The sequence below is a fragment of the Dromaius novaehollandiae genome, chromosome 8, assembly GCF_036370855.1.
Source record: "Dromaius novaehollandiae isolate bDroNov1 chromosome 8, bDroNov1.hap1, whole genome shotgun sequence".
Taxonomy (NCBI): domain Eukaryota; kingdom Metazoa; phylum Chordata; class Aves; order Casuariiformes; family Dromaiidae; genus Dromaius; species Dromaius novaehollandiae.
In genome coordinates this window covers 16,570,285-16,592,837 of record NC_088105.1, presented here as the reverse complement: position 1 = coordinate 16,592,837, position 22,553 = coordinate 16,570,285, and the positions used below count along the sequence as shown (strand labels likewise).

At 39.2% G+C, this 22,553-nt stretch overlaps 1 protein-coding gene across 4 annotated transcripts in view; it reads right to left on the bottom strand.

The window, feature by feature from the left end:
- PTPRC (protein tyrosine phosphatase receptor type C) overlaps positions 1–22,553 on the bottom strand; it is a 67,817-nt gene that overhangs the window by 12,478 nt on the left and 32,786 nt on the right. Inside the window, exons 3-16 of one of the 4 annotated variants that reach the window (XM_064515778.1) lie at positions 19,951–20,046; positions 19,035–19,130; positions 18,672–18,698; positions 17,045–17,131; positions 15,633–15,665; positions 14,630–14,848; positions 13,624–13,734; positions 12,288–12,440; positions 11,066–11,200; positions 9,200–9,352; positions 6,401–6,594; positions 4,402–4,462; positions 2,380–2,488; positions 1,120–1,151 (exon numbers count right to left, since the gene is read on the bottom strand). In XM_064515778.1, the coding sequence (XP_064371848.1) occupies positions 1,120–1,151; positions 2,380–2,488; positions 4,402–4,462; positions 6,401–6,594; positions 9,200–9,352; positions 11,066–11,200; positions 12,288–12,440; positions 13,624–13,734; positions 14,630–14,848; positions 15,633–15,665; positions 17,045–17,131; positions 18,672–18,698; positions 19,035–19,130; positions 19,951–20,046 (1,506 nt within the window). The remainder of the gene's footprint in view (positions 1–1,119; positions 1,152–2,379; positions 2,489–4,401; positions 4,463–6,400; positions 6,595–9,199; positions 9,353–11,065; positions 11,201–12,287; positions 12,441–13,623; positions 13,735–14,629; positions 14,849–15,632; positions 15,666–17,044; positions 17,132–18,671; positions 18,699–19,034; positions 19,131–19,950; positions 20,047–22,553) is intronic. The other 3 variants (XM_064515779.1, XM_026118933.2, XM_026118944.2) reach the window with 3 other exon arrangements.

Below are 22,553 nucleotides of genomic sequence, written 5' to 3'. Positions count from 1 at the left end.
CCACCTGAGCCTTCTCTGTGAACAAACGGGAATAACAACTTCTTCAGCTCTCTTACAAAACTGGGGACACATCAGGAAGAGGCCACATGCAGGGACTTTGCATCAACAGAGCTTTTATACAAAGTGGCAACTGTCACATTTGGGTCACAGCAACAGACAGCCCAAATGCACAATAGTTACACAGTTCTGCCCTGTGCTTCAAATCTGCTTGACTATTTATTGGCAGTGGAAAAATGTATTACTGTACAAACAACCTACTAACATTTCTCTTGAAATATAGTAAGTCTTGCCCACTTTTCCAAATTTTCTCCAACTTATTCTCTGAATTGTAATAATCTGTAATATCATACTTAATGATAAAGCAATGATTGAACAAGTTGTAACATCCATAATTATATTATAAATCCATTTGTTCATGTTTAATTACCCTTTTAATTACCCTTTAAAATAATCTTTTTTTTTTTAACAATTATATGTGACTAACCAAATGGATAGGAATATCAATATGGTATTACTTCCCATTTAATTAATTTCTGTGGGCTTGAATGCCATAAATGTTTTTTTCTTGAAGCTTTCTGGTATCAGCTGATTCTGTCTTTCTTCATACACACTGAAATCCTGTACAAAAAAGTTGCATGTAATGCTAGGTTGCAGTCTTTGGGATTTGAAAAAAAAATCAAAATTCAAAATTTTGAATTAAAAAATTGTATTCAAAATTTTGCAGTGATAAACTATTGGCTTATGTTTGAATTCTTGCTCTGAAGAAGGTGTACAGAAAGGGGAAATTCTGGTTGAAGCCACATGAGATTTTGGAGAAACTCTCAGAGTTAAATATATTATGACCATTATCTAGGATAACAAAATTGTTTTCATGATAAGATAATAAATAAGAGTTTTCCAAACATTCTGATAAAATTTCAGTTCATTTTTATATAAATACTTGTGGAATGTATTTATGGAATATATTTATTGATGTATTTTTTTCTCCAAATGAGATTTATGTTGCTATCTGTAATCTATGTCCATTACCTAGAATGTAAACCATCCGAAAGTGGCAACAGGACATGTGACTAATACCTTATTTTCATTTGCTAGATATATAGATTAAAGATTACTCACCTCTAACAAGGCTCACATCTTCAGAAGAATTGCTGTAAGAAGCAAAAGCATCTGTAAGAGCTCTGACTACTAAGAAACGTATATGATAATGAGTTAAATGAATGCAGCTTCATATATGACCGCAAAGACAGTTCAGTAATCATCAGACCACATTGCACTCCCTTTTGTGAAACAGGAGTGCTATGATTAGGACTTATAGTCACGGGGCAGAGGTGGTTGGGATCCCTGTCTTCCTGCAGGAGCCAGGAAAGGCTTAGCACAAGTAAGTGAGAGAATCAAGGGACCCTCATAAAACAGCTCTACCAGCTGCATGATTTTGTGCCTATCACCCGCATCAAGCATGTCTTCAATTTCTTGCTAATGATTGGGGCGACTATTCACACAGTCTTTGTTTCTCTTTCTAAACAAGTGAGAGAAAATTTGCAGATGCAGGAGGTATAATCAATTTAAGTTTAAAGAATAAATATCAAAGAACAAGCCAGATCCTCTAGAGCAGTGTACACAAAAATTAATTTTGCTGCCCTAAACATAAAAGTTGGAGGCTTGAGCAAGACCAGCTCTCTGCCCTCTATGAGGGGAAGAGAAAGGACTCTGAGGAAGACCTCTAGAAGAGACAAGTTTGGCCTCTTCTGCTATTGCCAGAAGGCTGAGAGGTTTGAGAAGAAGTTGCCCTAACTCCTCTTTCTCTACTAGCAGTAAATGCCCCCTCCCACATTGCAACATCAGCCTCTACAGCAATAGCAGCAGTCGGCCTGGCTTTCCACGGCTATGGAACAGCCAAGAAGGCAACAGCCATTTTTCTGTCCCAATCCACTGTTTTGGGTAACTGTCAAGTCACCTGGAGATGACTATAATAAAGAAAGCAGTTTTGAGACATTGTTTCAGGTGAATCAGCATTTGAAAGCATTCTAAGAAAGTGTTTTTTTAATTTTATTTTAACTTAAAACATGAACGAAAAGTTTTCTAGATCCTTGTGACTATTTATTTACAGAAACAGTGAGAAAACATTCTGTCCTAGCTCATCAGTTCTTCTGCACTCTGAACAGGAATATACCAAAGAGATTCTAATGCCATTCATTGTCTTTGCATTGCCAGACAAACCACCAAAAATGATTTTGAGTTTCTTTTATTTGTTAAAATGAAAAGATGTCTCTTCCAAATATTAATGAAATATTAAACTTGTAACATTCTGTGAAGCACTGTTGAAAAACAGAAAAAAAATCTACACTTTTACAAAAGAGAGAGAAATGTGAAGCTTACCTGAGCTTTTTTTTGTGAAGATCATAGATTTTATACAGAACCAGAAGTAAAGCAATTGAGGTCACAATGATCAAGAATGCCAAGAATATAATCAAGGCCCTAGAATTGTCTAGTAACAGAAAAAGAATAAATATACTATGTCTTGAATAAATAATCAACAGCATAGGAATTTTACTTTTTTATCTGTATATATCCCAGAACAAGGCCTCATTGACTTTTAATATTTTTGTGAAAAGAACTAACTTTTTAAACAAGTTTTTAAATAGAGTTGTTTTTCAGAAGCCAGTTTTTCTTTTTAACTTCACAGCAAAGGAGGGAAATATATTTCTTCATTAAGAAAACTTTCAAATAGTTTCTTCACCCCCATGTGTCAAAATGCTACAACTCACCCAACGCCTTGGCATCGGCACGTGCGTCCCTGCTCCGTGCGAGTGGGACTGTGCACTCGCTGAGCGGAGCTATTGGCTGCTCCCGACCCCGGAGGCTGCAGCCCTGCCTGGTGGCTGGGAGCGGGCGCCTGCTCCTCAAGCTCAGAGGCGCTCTGCCACCAAGCGTAGTCTCCCCAGCTACAGGAATGACTCATACTCTAGTTATTTGCGCATTACAAGAAGTAACATGTGACATCTCGTGTATTTGGGCAGAGAAAGATCTGTTTCTAAATAAATCCTATCTGTATTTCTTGATTTGCCTGTAATCTTTTTAACCCCTTTTCTGTCAGCTCTTGTCGGTGCTACCAGGATATTTCAGTAACAGGTACTCTTCAAATGAAGTCTTTTGCCCAATTTCTCTAATGCAGCTATTGTTTGGGATTGAGTTCAAAATAGGACTTCTCACTTGCAAGCATCCACAACAGCGTTCCCTCCTGTGGATCTTTCCCCTCCAGTCTATATCCGCACATTCACATGAAAGCAGTGCTTCCTCCTCCTCCGTTTCCTACCCTCAACCCAATCCTGCTGAAGAAAGACCAGCCAAAGGGAAGGACTGCTGAACATAAGTCACTAACTGGGTGGTTGCCTCTAGTGGGCATCGAATGGAGGATCTGTGAAAATGACTTCCATTGTGTTATCAGGCGATGATGGCCGAGACAGTGAAGTTCTTTGCACATCTCGTGAAAGGCTAAAGCTTCTCAGAGCTCCTTAACTGTGCACTTCTTGAGTAGTCAGGAATCAGCGGCCCTCTCTGGTAGAGAAGACAGGACCAGGAAGGCTGGTGCACTGCCTGCTTCCTTGCCCCTTGCCCTCTGCCACAGAGGCCCGGGCACCTACCACAGGGAGCCTGAACGCCCGGCCCTGCCGCTGCTGGGCATGACCGAGACCCTGCGTGCATCGATAGCAAGAACGGCCCTGCAGGGCATGGTGTGCTTTCTGTGCCTGTGCGGACGGAGGTGATGTGCTTTCTAAGCCTCTAATATGTTCCGGGGCCTTTGGCTGTCTGTCAGACTCCACTGGCAGACATGGAGGTAAAAAGCAGTGTGTGTAAATAGTACCGTGGGCCTCTAAAGCTCCAAGAACCACAGTGGAAAAAGCCTTCCAGGCTCATAAGGTTAGAGTTACTTTAGTTAAGTAAGAAGTAAAGTTCTGTCTGCCAAAATTAAGCCTTCTGTAGTGCTGCAGCTTACTCTATCCATGTCTACAATATTCTGACTTTCTCATAGTATTTGTTATTGGACACACAAACTCCACGGGAGCTGAGTCTCCTTGAGAAGCCAGATATTCAGCTCCTGGAATGCAGGATCTGAACACAGGAAAAATATTCTAAAATGAATAACTTAAGTCAGAAGAATGAATTTCTAGTCACATTAGAATGTTTTCTGAAGAAGCCAAAGTGACTTGTGAACATGATCTGTTACACTAATCCTAATCAAGGATATTATGTTTTCAAATGCAGATTAACTATTAACTATAGGAGGATTTTTAATTTGGAAGAATTATAATAGAGTTTGAAATTTACACGATTACTCTATACTATATTATAGATGCTGAGAAAAGTCCAAAAGTAAAAATGCTATATGTGTTTACTTACATCTGGTTTTTACATGACCACCTGTAGTTTCTCCATCATATTTTCCATTATTCACAAGGATCTGTATGCAGCACATAAGAACAATAGAGATGTTAAGATATGAGAAGTAAAAATGTGTGCATAAAATAAAAAAAAACAAGTTGGGTATTCAAAATAGATCTGTTTTCAATGAATTAACCTGACTGGCAGCAGGATCTGCTGTCAATCTTTGTATAGCCAATTACAGTGTAGCTCAGGTTTCCACCTAAGTTGTAGCAAGATCTAGGTCCTAAAAATATGTAGCCGACTGAATAAAAATGTTAGTGAAATAGGAGATACATTTTACAACATATTATCTCAAATCTGAAAAAAATGTGATATGTAGTAAAAAATCATTATTTTATTTGCTTAATCAGTAAATATGCAAATATTTAATTGAATCTGGTATTAATACAAGGCCCTATACTGGAAGTTACATATAAAAAGTTAACTTATAAAAGCAAAATAAATTTGTGAAATAAGCTGCTTTATCCTGACATTAACTTTTAAGATACTTTAACTGCCATTAAAATATTAACTTTATTTTGATCAGTTTATATTTTATAATACATTTTCCATTAATCCATTCTTTTTAATTTCTTTAACAGAAAATCCCATTATATCTAATAGGCAGCTTGAAGTTTGCACCTAAAATATGCTACATCTTTCTGTCAAAGAAAAAATAATCGTAGGATTAATTTTGACTTAAAGATTTAGTACTGAACAGTAGAGAATACTAGCAGTATTGAATAATATTGTTTTAAAAGGTAGTATCGTCCTGCAGCAAATCATCCGATAAGGAAGGACAAAGGTTTTCAGCACTGTCACTGACTGCAGTCTGTGAGTTCTTACTGAGTCTATCCAATTCCTTAGGCGAAATCTTTCCTAATAACTCAGAGAATTCAGTCTCAGCTTCCCCTCACTGCTCTAAAAGGCTGCTGTGTTCTGGGTGCTGACACTTTCTGAACGCTGCAGCTGGAAGGAAAGCCAGCTGCTGAATGGTGAAAAAGCGGCAATATCTGGAGCAGCAGCAGAGATGGCAGTGAAAGAAAGCAACAAGCTTCTCAAACAGTGAAAGCCAGAAACTGATTGCCGTGGTTAGGGTCAAAATCAAAATAAAAAAATCATTAAATCAAAACCTGTCCTGGATGCTAGTAAAGGCAATAGGACTTCCACTGGTTTCTCCAGTAAGAACTGGGCAAAATAAGTTGGCAGCGCAAGCCAGCCTTTGGAGCCAGCCAGAAGCCAGTTTCTTCTGTGAGGCAAAGTGGTGTGAGAAAAGCTTACAAAAGAGGTCTCTACCACAGGGACAACATAAACATCTTTTGCTCTTTCTGAAGCTTGATCTAGGTTTCCAAGTATGTAGCCTTCTGAGCAGAATCTGTAGGAAAAATAGCGTCAAAAGCCTCAGAACAAAAGGACACAGACTTCTAAAGCTCTCTGAGACTGCATTTCCTCAGAAGGACAGAGGAAACAGGAAAAACATTGTGGAAAATGAGTGAACGTGGTTCCTGAAAGGAGTCCTAAAGGAAGGCAACTCCCACTAGTTACTTTCTTACCTAAATTTTTCAAGAGGAACTATCAGGATACAAAAATATTCCAAGTAATTGGCCGCCCCAAGGGGATGTCCTGAGGCACTGGCTTTGCAAACAACAAAAGTCAAAAGAATGAAATACCCAAACAAAGAAAATAGCGGGAGGCATTCAGGAAAGGGGAATTCATAAACAAGGAGCTCAGATGATGGCATATTTTATATGGAAACAAGGACTGGCCTGTGAAAGGTTGATATAAGGACATGACACAGACAGAATCTGAATTGATTTACACTCAGTCCCCAAGTAAGAAGCTACTTTACAACTCAGATCCATAGATTAACTCCTCTGACACCATACTTGTGTTTATTCTGAAAGCAAGCATAATACACTTGAAACAATGAGAATATAGCAATATTTTATATATTTAACTTAATAAGCATACATACCTGAAATGAATAGTTTGTCAAATAAGAAAGATTTTCTTCTACAAAAGAACACTCCCTGGAATTATTTTTTTTTTCATTATTCCAAAGCAATACAAATATTTTTTTTTCACCAAACACTTCTTGATTTCTGCACTTAATTTGGACTGCATTATCAGCTGTCAATGTTACGTGAAGGTCAGTCACTCGCTGTGGTTCTGTTCACAGAAGAAGTGTTAATAGTTCTATTTTAAGCATTTCAAGCCAAATATTTCAACAATTGCATGTGTTCATGTCTATTTTTCATCCTTTTTCTTAAGAGATTTCATAAAATTTCAATCCTAATTTAACAAGATGAATCAAATCAATTTCAAGTTAATCATAGGCTTACCTGAACTGGAATAGCTGTAAACTGGAATTGAAATGGCTGGGAATATCAGAGCTCTAGCAATGGTCAGGATGCAAAGACAAATACCATAGCAACTGCATCTCTCAACTTTCTCATTTCAACAACATGAGACAACAGACAAAATATGGGAACAGACAAAACCTTCTATGTGACTACTTGAGTTCCAAAATGGCTGTAAATGAAATTCCCTACCAAGGGAACATTTTGGAAAGTATCCTTTGGTTTCATATCCTTTTGCTTCAAGTGTCACATTGCCATGCAAGTGGCATAAAAATCAGGAAAACTTAACTAATTTGAAAGATAGGAAAGACAAAGGAGAGCATTGCTTGTGGCAGTTTGTTTGGAGAAAAGGAAAGAATATTTTACAAAATGTAGTTTTTCCTACATCAAAGGGCAAATACTCTACTGATACCATTCTCTCATTCAGGAAATCACGGAGAGTCTTGAGGTATCTGTTTGACCATGTCAGCAGCTGCTGTAACAGCTGGAGAATGTCTAATAAATACCATTGACTCAAAAAGGCAAACAACTCATTATTTCTCAAAAAATAAGGGAACTGAGGTTAGTTTCTAGACCTATAAACTTATATTGTGGACTATAAATTCTACCTGAGGAATTAAAATATGAATGAAGGCCTAGAAACTGTGGGATCCTTCGCAAACCTGGTATTTAAACTGTAAGGCCATGTGGGAGACATTCACGCTAGGATTAGTAGTATTCTCCACCTAAGTTAACGGGTTTGGGGTTTTTTTAACTTGCACTAGAGAAAAGCGAAGTGAGGACAATCTGGGATGATATTTTATAGAAGTCAAGCAATATAAATTTGCTCAAACTAGATCATCAGAGAGAGAAAAATCACAAACATGCCAAAATTAGGGTTGTCTAAAAACCCAAAGTGTTTTCCATTTCGGGATACAGTTAAGTCTGTTTAAGGAGAGCTATAGGCACAGGACTTAAGCAGATCAAATGGATAATATCATTTAATCTGTAGGCTTTTTTTCCTGAGAGACTTCAGGTGATAATTCTGATCCATGTGTTCTTTCAACTATAAACTAAAATTTATTAGCTTAATGACCCAGAGTAATAGGGAGATTCCAATGTTCTCGTGGATAAGCTATAAAATTGGATACAGGAGCTCTGTACATTCCAGAGGAGAGGATTCAAATCCAAAAGAACACCCTGCCAGAAGTCTCTTTCGGGGCTCTGTATTTCCCAAAGCTCTACGCAAGTGGATTTAAGAGAGCAATCAGATTCTTATATATCCACTTTTGTATAATTTTCAGGAGCTCTAAACAATGAGATTTTAAATTGCTCTTAATATTAACAACAACAAAAAAAATCACCACTTTAAAGTATCATAGCATCATTAGCACAAAAAGAATATTTTTCCCTCCCCAAAATAATTTTTGCTCACTCAATGCAATTAAAGAAAATTTTAATCCAGGATCTCAACACGTATAACCCATTATAGTTGCCCTATAATTGAATCTTTATATTAGTTGAATCTGGAGATGGTGGAACTAGAGCCTAAATATGTACTAGAAGAAATGAGATAAAGAGAAACAACTTTTTTTTTTTTCCCCTCCCCTCAAAGAATGAAAACAGTAAGGGGCTATATCTCTGAGGTTTAAAAAAAGAAAAAAAGCCAACAAAAAGGAATTAATGTCTTAATAGGGCCTAATCCACATCATTTTGCATTATTCTGCAACATTTGTATTTATTCCAGCTCTTCTAATAGTATTATCAATAGGATATGTATGGTAAAGAAAGAATCAGGACCATGGGGGAAGCAGAAAGCTGAGCCCCAGAAAGGTAGACAGACTGTTTCTGATAATGCAAGGGTTGGCACACGTTTGGGAGCTGCAACCAACTCTGATGTGAAGTCTCAGAAACTGACTGTATACATGTACATACAAACTAATCAAAACATGGATACAGACATCAACACTGATGTATCCTGGGTATCCTGAGTTTAGCAACCAAGCAGCTATGTAACAGTAGTATTCTACATGTCTTTGTGTCATTCATGCCACAGAAAATGAGTATTTTTCACGCCTTCTTTGTCAAACTCTCCATTTTCTGTAATTTGAATGTTCTCTTTACAATAAAAGGTAAATATTTTCAAAAATCTTATCAAGAACTGAGAATGAATAGGGAAAGTTTTTTAAAAAAATCAAGTCTAGAAAAAAGAATACCAATATCGAATACACAATTAAAAACAGATTAAGATAAAATAGTTCAAAATGAAACACTAATGTTAAGAATGTTAGTAAAATTCTTTTAACATTAATCAGTTCGCTGTTTAAATTAATAGTAATAAAATATAAAAATATAATGAATTAAAATAAGGAAGTATTTATTTCCTGCGTTAGTTCATTGCCTTGTTAGTAAAAGTTAGTAAACATGAGACTTACTTGCTGGCTCTGTCTTAAATATGCTTTCTGCCTTATCTCCTTTAAGTTTACGACCGTGTTTGCTCATTGTAAAGGCAGTGACTGATACAAAACCATCAGCATAAGGATGTAATTTATCACAAGTAAATGCAGTTACACTGGGCTTTTCTGTTTCTAGGAAAAAATGAAAATATAACGTAAATTAAGATTTATGTTAGGAGTACAGGAACTTTTACATTTCATCAGAGCCATCTAAACCCAATGTCATGAGTATTTGTATTTTAATTACTCTGTACTGGGGATGCTTGGTTGGTTTGCCTCACTCATGAATGTTAAGTGAACACTTAGGAAGAGGAAGGAATATATTCCCCACTCAAACAGGCAGAGGGTTGGGTTTTTCTGTTGTTTAGTCTTTATTTTCTCGGTAGTATGTCATTAAAAAAGAGTGTAATTAGAAACTAACATAAGGTACGTGTGTAAAGAGAGGCTAATATTTTCTTCTGTGTTTGGTTTGGGAAGGGCTTAGTAGTCAAATGCCAGAAGTCACTCTGCATGCTGTTAGCTACAGGAGGGTGAGTCTGTCCTGGTATGATGGGAGGGATCCAGCGTGCTTTCGGTGACTGCCAGCAGGACAGAAAGGAATTGCACAAGGAACAAATGAGGGAAGCCATTACCCTTGCAACTTTTGAGGGTAGCAGCTGGGGTTTTGGAGGCCCAGGGGACTGGGGAGCAACGGCCCTTTCCACGTTGCCTCCAGCTGTGACCTCCCCACAGGCGGGTGCACTGCCCAGGTCTCCGGGCAAACCACATTTATCCAGTCACAGGAACTCGCCAGCGAGCTGCAGCCCAGGATGAGATTACCAGGATGAGAGGAGTACGGCAGCATGACTGCTCGGGGCAGTCCAGATTTACAGAGCATGTGAAAGGAGGAATGAATTAACTGGCTGCAGTGAGGACTGGCCTAAACCCAACATTTTTGCTGGAATCATGTATTAGGCTCTTAGCTTTCAAAGCATAATTTTCCAGTCCTTGTTTTGAAGAAAAGCGTACAATTGGAAAACATGAACCCAGTATAACACATACAGACATACTCATCTAAATATAAGGTAGCCTAAAACAACTTACCTGAAAGGAGAGAGCTTGTTTTGCAGAAGACAATGACCTTGTTTACCTATCTAGACACATATATGCTACCCTCAGCACCTGGGCTTTCAGAAACCTTAGCATCACTCAGAAGGCAGCTCCCTATTTGCTGTTTGCCTTTTCAAGAAATGTACAACTTGTACCGGGAAGAGGCAATCCCTGTTGTCACTCAAGGAGGAATAAGCAGATTCAGTGACCCCCCTAAGCCTGATACATTAAACTGGGACAGGTTAAAAAAATAGTTAAGGGAAGATGCTGTTAAAAGTGTCTTTATTAATTGTCTTTAAACCTGCCAGTAAATAGTATTTTTTCCTCTAAAGAAATAATTACACTTCCCAACAAACTTCTGATCTGTTAAAAGTTAAAACAAACTTAAATGTGAATAAAACACCTCAGAATATATTAACTGGCTATAGGAACATTTTCTGAGGCAGAATGCACCATACGCAGAACTGAGCAGGCAATTGATAACCTTGTCATGACTTTTTCTTAACACAAGATACGTAACACTGAAGAGTGGTGGAGTGATGTCCTGAAACGGTAAACTGAACAAGGCACGGTGCTGAACTGGAGCAACCTCAAAGGAAAGAAACTGAACAAAAGGTTTGTACAAATGAAACACTTCCGTGTCTTTACTGCATAGTTTTAAGATTCCAATATGATTTGTCATTACATCATGCTTGGTGCTCTGTAAATATTTAAACATGTGATGAATTTTTCTATACCAAAGGGGCATACACTTACCATAGCAGTCAGTGGTATTGCAGCACACAATATAGCCAGCTATACTACCATTTGATGTGCTGAGAGATTTGTCCCATGTAAGTGATACATTTCTGGCAGAACTATGGATTTGAAGATTTTTTGGTTTTTCTGGAGCTGTTGAAAAAAAAATGGTTGAATGAAAATGAAAAGTATTCCTATATTCGATAACCTCTGATTAAATTAAAATTTCAATGCATACTAATGCCAGATAGCAACAACATGTAATATTCTGCATATTTCTACATTCAAAGAAATTATACATAAAACAAGTACATATGTATAAGTAGTAGAGTGCAGTAATTTCATAAATTTAATCAATGTAAAATATAAGTGAATACAGCAATATCACATATTACTAAAATAGTCCAAAATTTCCAGTTATGTTTTTTTGCTTTTCTTGTAATTTTAACAAACTTTAAATGTAATGTCTGGCCTAAATTTTCTTTGCAGACCACTTGATATAGGCTGGTTTTCTTCTCTTTTCTTTTTTTTTTTTTTTAATTCAGCAAAAATACCTAAGTCATGTCCAAGGACAAGGCTAAGAAAAAACACATCATTTTATCTTAAGCCATTTTTGCAACTATTCTATCACACTTGCCTTCAAAAGCAAGAATTTAACATTTGTTTGACCAGGCCTGCACACTTTTTTTGTTATTATTGAAACCTGCTTAAATTTGGTCACATTAAAAAAATAGATCTCATAGATTCAACACACTTTTGCAGCTAAAATCTTAAAATTGTCTGTTATTTAGCAAAACTATCTTGGCTCCTACTGCAGACCAGCCTGTCTGTGTACCATTTGCCCAGAAGGACTGATCCCCGCGCAGTTCCTGGGCATCCCCTGCCTGCAGAATAATTCAGCCTGCTCCAGACCCAGCCTTGGGCTCGGGATGTGGGAGCAGGAGCACAACCCTGCTGTGTTCCCACTGACCCTGGGTCTGAGCACAGAGTGGGAGAGGAAGGTGACAGACTTGGAGCCTGAGACTGGGACTGGAGAGGGAAAGGAAAGCTGTGACCATGGTCAAGGAAGAGCCATAGAGAAAGGAGAAAGGGCAGCAGAAGCTGGAGGACAACCTGAGGCTAGCTAAGCAAAGGTCTTCCAAATGTGTCGTCACCCCCCAGGAAACACAGGCAGAGGGATTCATAATGGGTCTTTGCAGAAACACATGGAATACGAAACAAAAGTATACATTATACTTACGACTAAAATCTGTTTCTATGGAGAAGTTTTCACACGCGAACTTCCTATCATGAAATCGTACTGTACTCATGCACGTGTAGTGATGGTTGGGCTGCAAATTTTCCAGACTTCCACAAGCATGATCTGATTCACTTGAATGGGTTGTTAAAGAGTCTACATACACACAAATAAAGGAAAGGTTTTATTAATATTTTTCTCAACTCCAAAAGTACATGGTACCATTTTCACCAGGATTTTCAAAAACACCCAGCATTAGCCTAATGCCATACTGTCCACTCAGCAGGCAGCTTGACCAACACTGCATAACCTGAAAACATTTTAATAGTTGGCATTTAGAATCTATTCCTTTCATCTTGCTAGATATTAGAAGTAAAACTTGAGATTTGCATCTAAAATAGGCAGGAAGAGAAGATCATATTAAATCTATTTTGAGAGACCACTATGACTTAAATACAAATATCTTTTCTTCCTACACAGATTTCCTGAGAGTGGAAATAAATGTCTGCAAATGAAAGGCATGAAATGAAATAAATGTCTGTGATTCGTAGCAAATCAAATTCCAAGATAATCAAGATACACACCTATGGTCATACTTTTTGCTTTTCTTGAAAAGTTGATCTAGATGCCGTGAATAAGAATTTGAATTTCAAAGGCCACATAGATTTTTAGCATTTATTTGATTAACTCAACTGAGAGTGATTAGATGTGAAGGTATGAAGTCAGTACCTGTTGATGACTAGGTTCTAGGTTCTTGTATTTTAATTTAATCTGCATAGATCTTTACTTTTCATCAGTAATACTTATATGTTCTCGGGAATTACTGATTTCACATGTATCACGGAAGTCACTGGGAAAAATTAATAGTGCTGATTTGAATTTCCAAAAAACAGTGTTTTCCCACAGAAATCAAAATGTTTCATGGGAGTCTGACAGAACTCTGCATGTGATGCAGATTTCAACCTTAGCTCCCTGAAATATGAAATCTTCAGCCCAGGACATTTATCATGCAGTTCTCCAGGACACACGAGGACCTCCACACTCTGTGTCTTCCCTACCACCTCAAAAATCTCCAGACGCCTAAAATATGTGAAGCTGGTGAACTCAGGGAATGAGCTCTCTGGTCTTGAACTTTACCCAGATCTTCTGTAGCACATAAGAATGGTTGTCCTGAATCTAAGGACCCTGAAAATGTTGAACAGTTCTTGTCTCAGATTGGCATAATCATTTAAATCTGACAGTCCTTCATCAAAAGAAAATATGAAAACCACTAAAAAAGCCAAACCAACCAACCAACCAATGAACCTTCAACTTTTAAAATATCTTCGAAGCATCTTACCAGATTTACATATAGAATGGTACTGCACATGACAGTCAGATGAGCTGTTCCAGCATAACTTGGCGGTTTTGTCTTTTATATCCGAAGTACTGAAAGAATACTTGCTTTTGTCTAAAAAGGATCAATATTATATGTCACTGTGACATTAGCTATATTGATTCTTTAAGTATCAGTTTTCTCTTTTATATTTGTTCATTTGTTCTGTAATATGAATACACAATTGGCACAGAATAATATGCAAAGAATTTAACAAGAAACTGAAACTAAAAAATACATGCATGAGATAAAGACAATGGTGCTATTCAAATCATAAATGAAACTTTTAACCCAACTAAGACAATCTTTTTGAGTGAGAATCTCTTTCAAATGCTGGCTGGTCTTGCTTTTGCTAACCATGCTGCTTAAGGCTGGTATTGTTAAAGTTCACTTTTTTCCTTTAAAATGAGAATTTTTTTCTTTTTTAACACCCTACAATATTTCAAAAATCATTAACAGGCTTTAGGTGCAACTTCAAACTGCAAAATATCTGGCAAATCAAGCACAAAAATGAAAACCTGTCTGATTCTCTAAAAAGAAAGCTAGACTGGGAAAAGCAGGAAAGCAGGTCAGAAACTGCTGAGTTCTAGTGTCTGGACGTGAAGACAGAGGAGTAAGTTACAAGAAGCTTCTCCTTTCCTCTGTCTTCATCCCAACTAGCTTTGGACTTAATTGCCTAATAGCCATAATCCATTATAACTAACAGATAATATTAAGTATTTCCAAACACAATTTGGATCTTAGGAGAACTGAAGTCTTATTGCAGATACTTATGGGAGGAACTTCAAGTGACTATATTCCTAAGACAGCCCCCTCAAAGGGACTTCCAACATCAAATAATATCTGTAATCTGTCAAATTGCAGCAAGACTGCACAGTCACAACAGATTACTGACAAGGTACAACAAAATTTAATATAATAAAATCTGTGTAACAACAACAAAAACAACAACAAATCCTTTTATACCTACCAGGTGGGATAAACAAACTCACTGGTGGACAATTTCCATTTTCAAGTGTGTATTTCTGGCATGTCTGAAGCTTTATTTTGTGCCTGCTATAATTTATGGATATATTATTTTCATCCCGCAAAGTAACATATTGCTTGCTTGCATGGAGCCCTGTCACGTTGACTTCAACATGGTTATTCGCATCTGTTTCATCTCCTATTAGGAACTGAACTTCAGAATCTAAAAAAAAGGGAGAAAAAAGTAAACAATGCTGTAGGAGAATTTTTAAGAACTGTGTTTTACAGCACCTCGAACACCATTTGTTTTACGAATTAGAAAATACAGCAGATTTGGCTGCCTTTTTTTTTTTTTTTTTTGCTAAAATCATGATTTATTTGAAAAAATAATTTAGTCAAAATCAAAAATTTCCTAAGGAAAATATTCTTTTAAATAATTCTCTAGTTAGGACAAACAGAGAATTAAAAATTAACATTCCAGAACTACATTTGTTTTAATTTATAACACCAGTTTAAAATTAAATACTTCATTTTGACACACTGAATCATTCATTTGAACAAAAATGTAAAATTTTCTCATTCAAAGCATTTCAGAGCTTTTCAAACCATCTAGTAAATAAGGGCTGTAGTCTATTCCTGCAAATTAGAAATGAGAGAGCTCTCTAAACCAGTGTCTAAAATTTGCATTTACATTACTTATGAATTACAGTTTGTGGCGTTGGGGAAAAAATTAGAGAGGACATAGTTGAATAAAAGCAGATCTCATCTGCAGTCCTGAGGCAGTACTGATATCAAGAGCCTGGTACAGGGCAATTTAGTAGAGCTGTAAATGGAGATAAGATGACCAGAAATGTTAATGGCTTTAATAACTCTTCCTGAATTGGAAGACAGTTTATAAAATAATCTGAGGCGCTAACTGATTTGGTTTACTGATCAGTTTTCTCTAATTGAGTTTACTGATTTGGCCAACTAGCAGGACCGAGAAAAATACGGGGTTTGGTTCTTACCACAGGGTGCTTCAGTTGTCACTGTGGTAGTTGCTGTAAGAAAAGAAAACAAAATTAACATCGCCAGTATTTTTTTTTCCACACAGCATGAGAGAAGGATGACAGATACTGTCCAAAACTCTTCTTCTGTCATTCGATTCAAGTAATTGTATTTAGCAGCCCATTCATATTTGAAAACATGGAAGAAAATACCACCTAACTATCTTGCGACTTTTCACCAGATATTCTTGAGACCACGTACATTTCATTTCATCATTTTTCAATGACACGACTGACTACATATCACATTGTTTATTTATAACATTTCTTGAATGCTTCTGCATACACAAGTACACAAGAATATTCCAAAACTACCCATTTCCCTACAGGTGTGACAGGCTATCCGGCCTCCCGCGGTACCTACGCTGTGGAGTGGCGAACTGCATCGCTTCCTGCGTCACTAAAGAAGCGACACTGACCTGCTTCACGCACTGCTGCTCTTACTTCTGGATTCAGATTTATGTAGCCACACAGACCATTTTACAACTATTTTTTACACTGAAATATCCGACAGGAAATTAAGAACTGGTATTCAGGAAACCTGCACTGCAGCTTGAGCAAAGAACTCCATCCTGCAAACAGCTACTGAAAATACACGTAGCTCCAAGTGTACCAAAAGAGACTGTCCCAGAAGAAAGCCCCGGGTGCCCATCGGCGCCCGGCCGGAGAGGCCGGGCCGAGCGGAGGCCGGCAGCGCTGCCTCCCGCCGCAGCACAGCGGGGCCGGGCCGGGCCGGGCCAGCGGCCTCCGCGGGCGCCTGCGGCACGGGAGCTGCCGGGAGCGCCTGGGCTCGTTCGCGCTCTCCGAGAGGAGCTGCCGGGAGGGTGAAGGGCAGTTACGAAGACGACAGAGTCAAACTCCCGGCTCTGCTTTGTCCAGACGCACCGACCTGCGTCATCCTTCATAGCATGAGTGCAATAATAATGTGCCCAAGCACTTGCAATATTAGATAGGAAGGAACTGTTAATGCTGAGCAAAACAACACGCAAGCAATCTGAAAATAGGGACAAGTGTGCAGAGCTGTGGATTTAATCATACTTTTTTTTTCTGCTGTTTGGGCAAACTTTTATGAATTCCCAAAGGAGTCTTGGCAGAGTTATTTGACAGCTCTACTCTCCTACTGTGCCACCGCTTAGGAAATAACTTCTGTTTTTCACTTGCTTGACAAGTAGTGAATCTGGTGTCTTTTATACTATTCATACGCTATTAATAAGATTCCTAAAAACCCTTAAGTTCAATGCAGTTGTATGCCTAATTCGTATGCCTGAAGTTTGCAAAGAAAAAAAAATTGAAACAACTTTAGTACCCTCATTCTAAAATATTTTCTGTGCTTGCAGTATCATAATTGCTATAACTGTGTGCAAGTTTGTCACCTATGGTGTGATTGGGGATGATCCCAGTGTTTGCTGGCATGCTGGTTGGTGAGGTGGTGCTGTGCAAGGATGTTGGAGTGTAACCATCTGTAAGGAAATAAACAACACATCAGCTGTGAAGAGTAAAATTCATTATTTCATATGGGTATGTCATCAGAAACGTCTCACACCACAGTCCCTCCTCCCCCTTTTTCCTTCCAGGATTTCTGTAAGTTAGTGAAGAGTGCTGAAAGCAAGATTAGGCTAATGTATCCAATAAAACAGAAAATGAGTATTTAAATAGAAAGCAAACTTTTAGGAATATAACACATACTAATGAATTTTGCAATATACTGGGACGGGTTTTTTTCTGACGTTATTTAGGCTTAATCCATGAGGGAGTCAGCATAAAAATTTCCTTAATACGCATGAACTAGGAAAAACTAGAGCATTTCGCAACTTTCTTGCGCGACGACCCAGCCGTGAGCAGTGCTCGTGCTCTCTCGGGGATCGGCACTCCGCGAGCGCGCGCCTGGCAGAGCAGGCACGCTGCTCCCCGTCTTCCTTGCTGTAGCTCACTGCGTGGAAGCCACTGCCTGCTTTCGCAGCTCTGTTTTAGGTCCGTTCCTGCAGTTCTTGTCTTGGCAGCAGCCGCATGGGCAATTACTGCTGTAACGACTGCCAGACTTGGCCATCAGACACCACGTCCCGGCACAGTTCTGGTCCTGCCACTATGCTGAATTTTGCTGAACTAGAAGCTAGGAGAGGCACCCCCGATGCTGAATTACGCAGCTTTCCTCTACGGTTCAGACGACAGCGGGTGAGGGAGGGCAGCGAACCTGGTGCCGTGTGCGGGCCGGCAGCGGCCGTGCGTGCGGAAAGGGCGGCGGTGCTGCTGGGGGGCTGGGAGCTGAGCCCGCCGGCGGCGGGGCTGGAGCCCGCGTGCGTGCTGAGGTGCGGGCTGCCGGGAGGAGCGGCACCTGCGGCAAGGAAGGACAGCAGTCTCGTTAACGCTTCCGAACGACGCCGGGCAGAAGGAGAAACTTTAATAGCTGAGATTTTAATAACCGTTCCTGAACAGTTACATAATCATTGCCTGTAGTGTCCCTTCAGAGATAAAAGAGCATAAAAAATTGCGGGTGTAATTACTGGTGAAGCTTCCTCAAGGTCACCTATCCTCAGTAAGCAGGAAAGCGAAGGAATGAATTGGAAATCCGTGTTTCCTGCTCTCTGCCTAACCATCTCGCACCGCTCTCCAAAGGAAGGCAAGATACGGACCAAACTCGACCAGAACTCTCCATTTGGTTACCGTTCTGTACAATTTCTTAGGAGGTCCAACAAGTGCCAGCCAAACATCTAGTAAGCATAATCCTGTATCACACTGACTGCATCTCTTTCATTGATCTTTTCATTGATTTCATTGATATTTTAAGATGTACCCAAATTCATGCTCCAAAAACAGACTCATTTTTTGATCATATTCTTCCTTCTTAAGACAGTGTACTGCATTTCACTAGGCAAATGGAAAGGCACTACACACACTGCAAGGTAATTGTGAGCACCATGCCCTTCCTTAATCACAAAACACAGAGAAACCATCAGAAAAACCATCAATGCAGTTCCATAATGCAAATGAGAAGTTTCTTACCACTTGTAGTTGATGCTGGCAGATCCCCTTAAAAAGAGAGAGAGAGAAAGTGTAAACAGAACTGTAACGCAATTATAAGCAATCATACTCCAACTATGTAAAAAAAACTTTTTTTCCTCCCACCAGATCATTGCTCCATGTGGAATGACACATTCTAAAGTGATATTTAATGACATGCAGTGACAACCAGACCCCCAAAATATCAAGCATATGATACGTGAACTGATGTTGTTCACATTAAGATCACTTTTCCTTGAGCAGGGAGTCCACGATGTGCAGAAAGCTTCCCGACGGTTGCAGCAGATGCCCGTTCAGCTGCCAGGGAGGAGAGCAGTGGTGCCACAACCCTGGTTTCACCGTTACCTTTGGTGGTGCCTGCAGGTGAGAGTGAAGTGGAGCGTGCAGATGGAGGTGACACAGGGGGAGGAGAGGTGGCAGTTGTCGGATTTGGATCTCTGGCTGCACGGTGGGGAAAAGAGACCATAAGGTGAAGAGCACACGTCGGTGAGAAGCTCAGTGCAAGCAGAAAGCACGGCAGGTGCCCACTGGCCCGGGGAGTGAATTTACTTTGCTCTCCAGGACCTGCAGAGGCTGTGCAATGCATCTGCTTGGATTCATCACAAGAGCAGGGCTTCGCACCACCTCTGCAAAGCCAGTGGGCACCAAAACCCCACCAATTTGTCCGGGATGCCTTTGTGGCTGTGAGATTTGATCATCCTTGAGCAAGACACTGCCCTCAGCTGTCTGAAAACACCAGCTGAAGTGGGGAAATTAGCGTGCGGCTTGCAAACAGCACGCCCGATTGGGGTGTTTGCTTCACTTTGTTGATCGAGGAAGGACCCGCTTCCCACAGATCATCTGGCAGTGCCGTGGGGCATGAGGAGCCCTGCATGGACCACGGCAGATTGCCACCAGGGCAGCTCCGCGTTAACCCCGACCTGGGAGCTCAGGGAAGAAGGGTGTTCATAGGGAAAACATGAACTTGTAACACCACCATCCACAGCCTGAATTCTAATTGTTTTCCTTTCAAAAGGGGCTTCGAATTCTCACCTTTGATTTAATTAAAATAAGAAAACTAAGTATGTCCTCATCCCATTAACAAATTTTACTGTAATTAGACTGGCCTCAGACAACATGTATCACTAAAGCAATAAATACATAAATATTAAAGCAATAGCTTTAACAGCGATGGAGTTAATCAGCGTAAGACAGCACCGGATGCCAGCTCATGTGACGTGGGAGAAGAGCAGTGGTGCCGCAACCCTGGTTTCACCGTTACCTTTGGTGGTGCCTGCAGGTGAGAGTGAAGTGGAGCGTGCAGATGGAGGTGACACAGGGGGAGGAGAGGTGGCAGTTGTCGGATTTGGATCTCTGGCTGCACGGTGGGGAAGAGAGACCATAAGGTGAACAACACATCAAAGTAAGCAGCTCATCTCCAGTCAAAAAAGGCCAGTTGTTTGCATGGCTTTCTCTGAACCATGTTTCTCAGACCAGATTTGATAGAAGGTGTGTAACTGCTGTTTTCATGCTTCTCAATATATTTTGCAACAACATGAACTAATAACTTCAAAAATCTTTCATGTTAACACACAGCAATGCACACAAGTACAAGCAATATAAACTCACACAGACTGACTTTTTGCTGAATGAAGAATGACTTTATTGCTAAGAGGAGACACCAACACTAATTCCATTGTCAAGAAAAATCCTACCTGTCTGTAATCCTCATTATACAAGAGGAAGGGATCCAAAAGTCAGTGTTTCTGAAACCCTTTACTTTCCCCTAATATTCCTTTCTAAATCCTAGGGACATCTGGGATTTTCTGGACCATCCTGGCAATATTTAAGAATCCCTCCAAGTATCTCTAATTCCAGATTAAACGCTCATAAATTACTTTCTGATTTCAGCTGGGAGCTGTGGTCTTTTTGCACCTACAAAAATAAACCTCACTTTTAGCATTCTGCTTTGAAACCTACACCAAACAGATTTTGTATTTTTGTCATGTAAAATTTCTGTTGTGAAAAAGGAAGACACAAATAAATGGCAGTGGCTGGGACCAAGGGAATAAGGGCACTTTGGGCAGTGCTGAGAAAATGCCAGTAGTGGTATAACACTGTGCACGTTCTGCAGGTATTAGTGTCTCACCATCAGAACTGAATCTTGATCTTGTCACTACACAGTTTACTCATTTGGGGGATTAGAAGCTTCCATTTTGATATAAGAATCCTGAAAAACCATCACAAAAGCACGCTCACTTCCTCGAGACATTTCTCTAACATAGCATGCCATACTTGCAATCAAGAGCAAATGCCCATTTGTTCACACGTTCCTTGCTGTAACTGTCCACAAACTTCATCCACCCACTTGGCTTTTCCTTTCTTCCTCTCTTTCTACTAGTTCTTCTCCATTTTTCCACTCTTTTTCTTTCCTGGGTTTTGTCTGTGTATGTGTGTGCTTGTTTTTTTCAGCTAGTACTTCACTGTTTATTATTTCTCTTACTTCAGCTTCCCTACATGGTACTTCCTAAATGTTGTAACTCAACTCTTTTGAAGAGAGACTCCTTTAACTTTTAAAACAAAGCTCCAGACTTAAATGAAGAACTACAGCACTTACAAGGAATACACATTTGGTTGCCCTGTTGACAAGCCAGGGTCAAAACCTTGTGTCTCATCTCTGACACAGAAGCTCAACATCAGCAGATCTCCCGAGACTCCAAAGATTTTCTCCTTATCGACCTGACAAGCAGCAACACAAGTGTTGACTGCTCAGTAGCTACCGTAGATTCTGCACCCCCAGTCAAAAAAAAAAAAATCCCACAACAGCCATAAAAATCCCACAACCAATGGCCACAAAGTTTAAGTGACGCTCCCTCTGGACACTGAGCAGGTCCTCAATGCTCAGAACAATCATGAAATGTCTATGCTCCATGATGTAAAAATTGACATAAACAAAAGGCAAAATGTAGATTCCAGTGAACACTAAAATTCTTTGTGGCTAATATATTATTCAAGATCTCTTTCTACTAATTCCTATTTGAAGAAAGCAAGTAGTCTGATATCTTAAAGAAAAAGTATCAAAGTAAAATGAAGTTCAGCTAAAAATACCAATGCAGAGCTAGCTACTTCATTTTTCTGGTCCAGACAGCCATGACATGGGCCAGCCTATAGTTTTTCTGAAACCATATGAAACGTTCAAAACAAAATTACTATTAATTGTAAGAATATGATCTGTAAGAAATATAGCAGACTGACAACAGATTGTGAACAGTAAAGGCTTATAAGCCGCTATATTCGCAGTTCTCTAGTGTCTTCATCTGTTCATCTACATATATCCCCACTGAAACATAGGATCACATTCACTTTTCAGGGCTGCAGGTCAGCAGATGAAACTTGCTAGCCTGAAAGATGAATTATAGATAAGAATCAAAAACATAGGTGATCTTTTGAACTATCCAGGTATCTTCAGCATCTGAAATCTCAGGTAAGGACTGGAACCTTTGTTAATAGCAATTGTATAATCTAATTAAAATATTAAATGAAGCCTGAGAATCTCGTAGGAGCTAACGTGAACGTCACAAACAATTCACTATCAACGTATCTTCATACTTTTTAAATTCAGCGTTTGAAAGATGACAGTTGGTCACTCTAAGTTCCATTTATTATTTCTCTTTCTTCAACTGGTTTACCTAAACTTCATCAATTATTTCCCCTTCTTCCCAAATCTTATTTTGGTTCAGCACATTAAGCATACCTTTGCCTCCAAGTCCAAAATTAACTTTATATGAGCATCTATACAGATTAACTTTCACTTAAATGATTGTTTCCAAGAATAGAATAAAAGATGTTTCAGAAAAAGTCTTAAGTAAAACTCTGTTCAGAGGT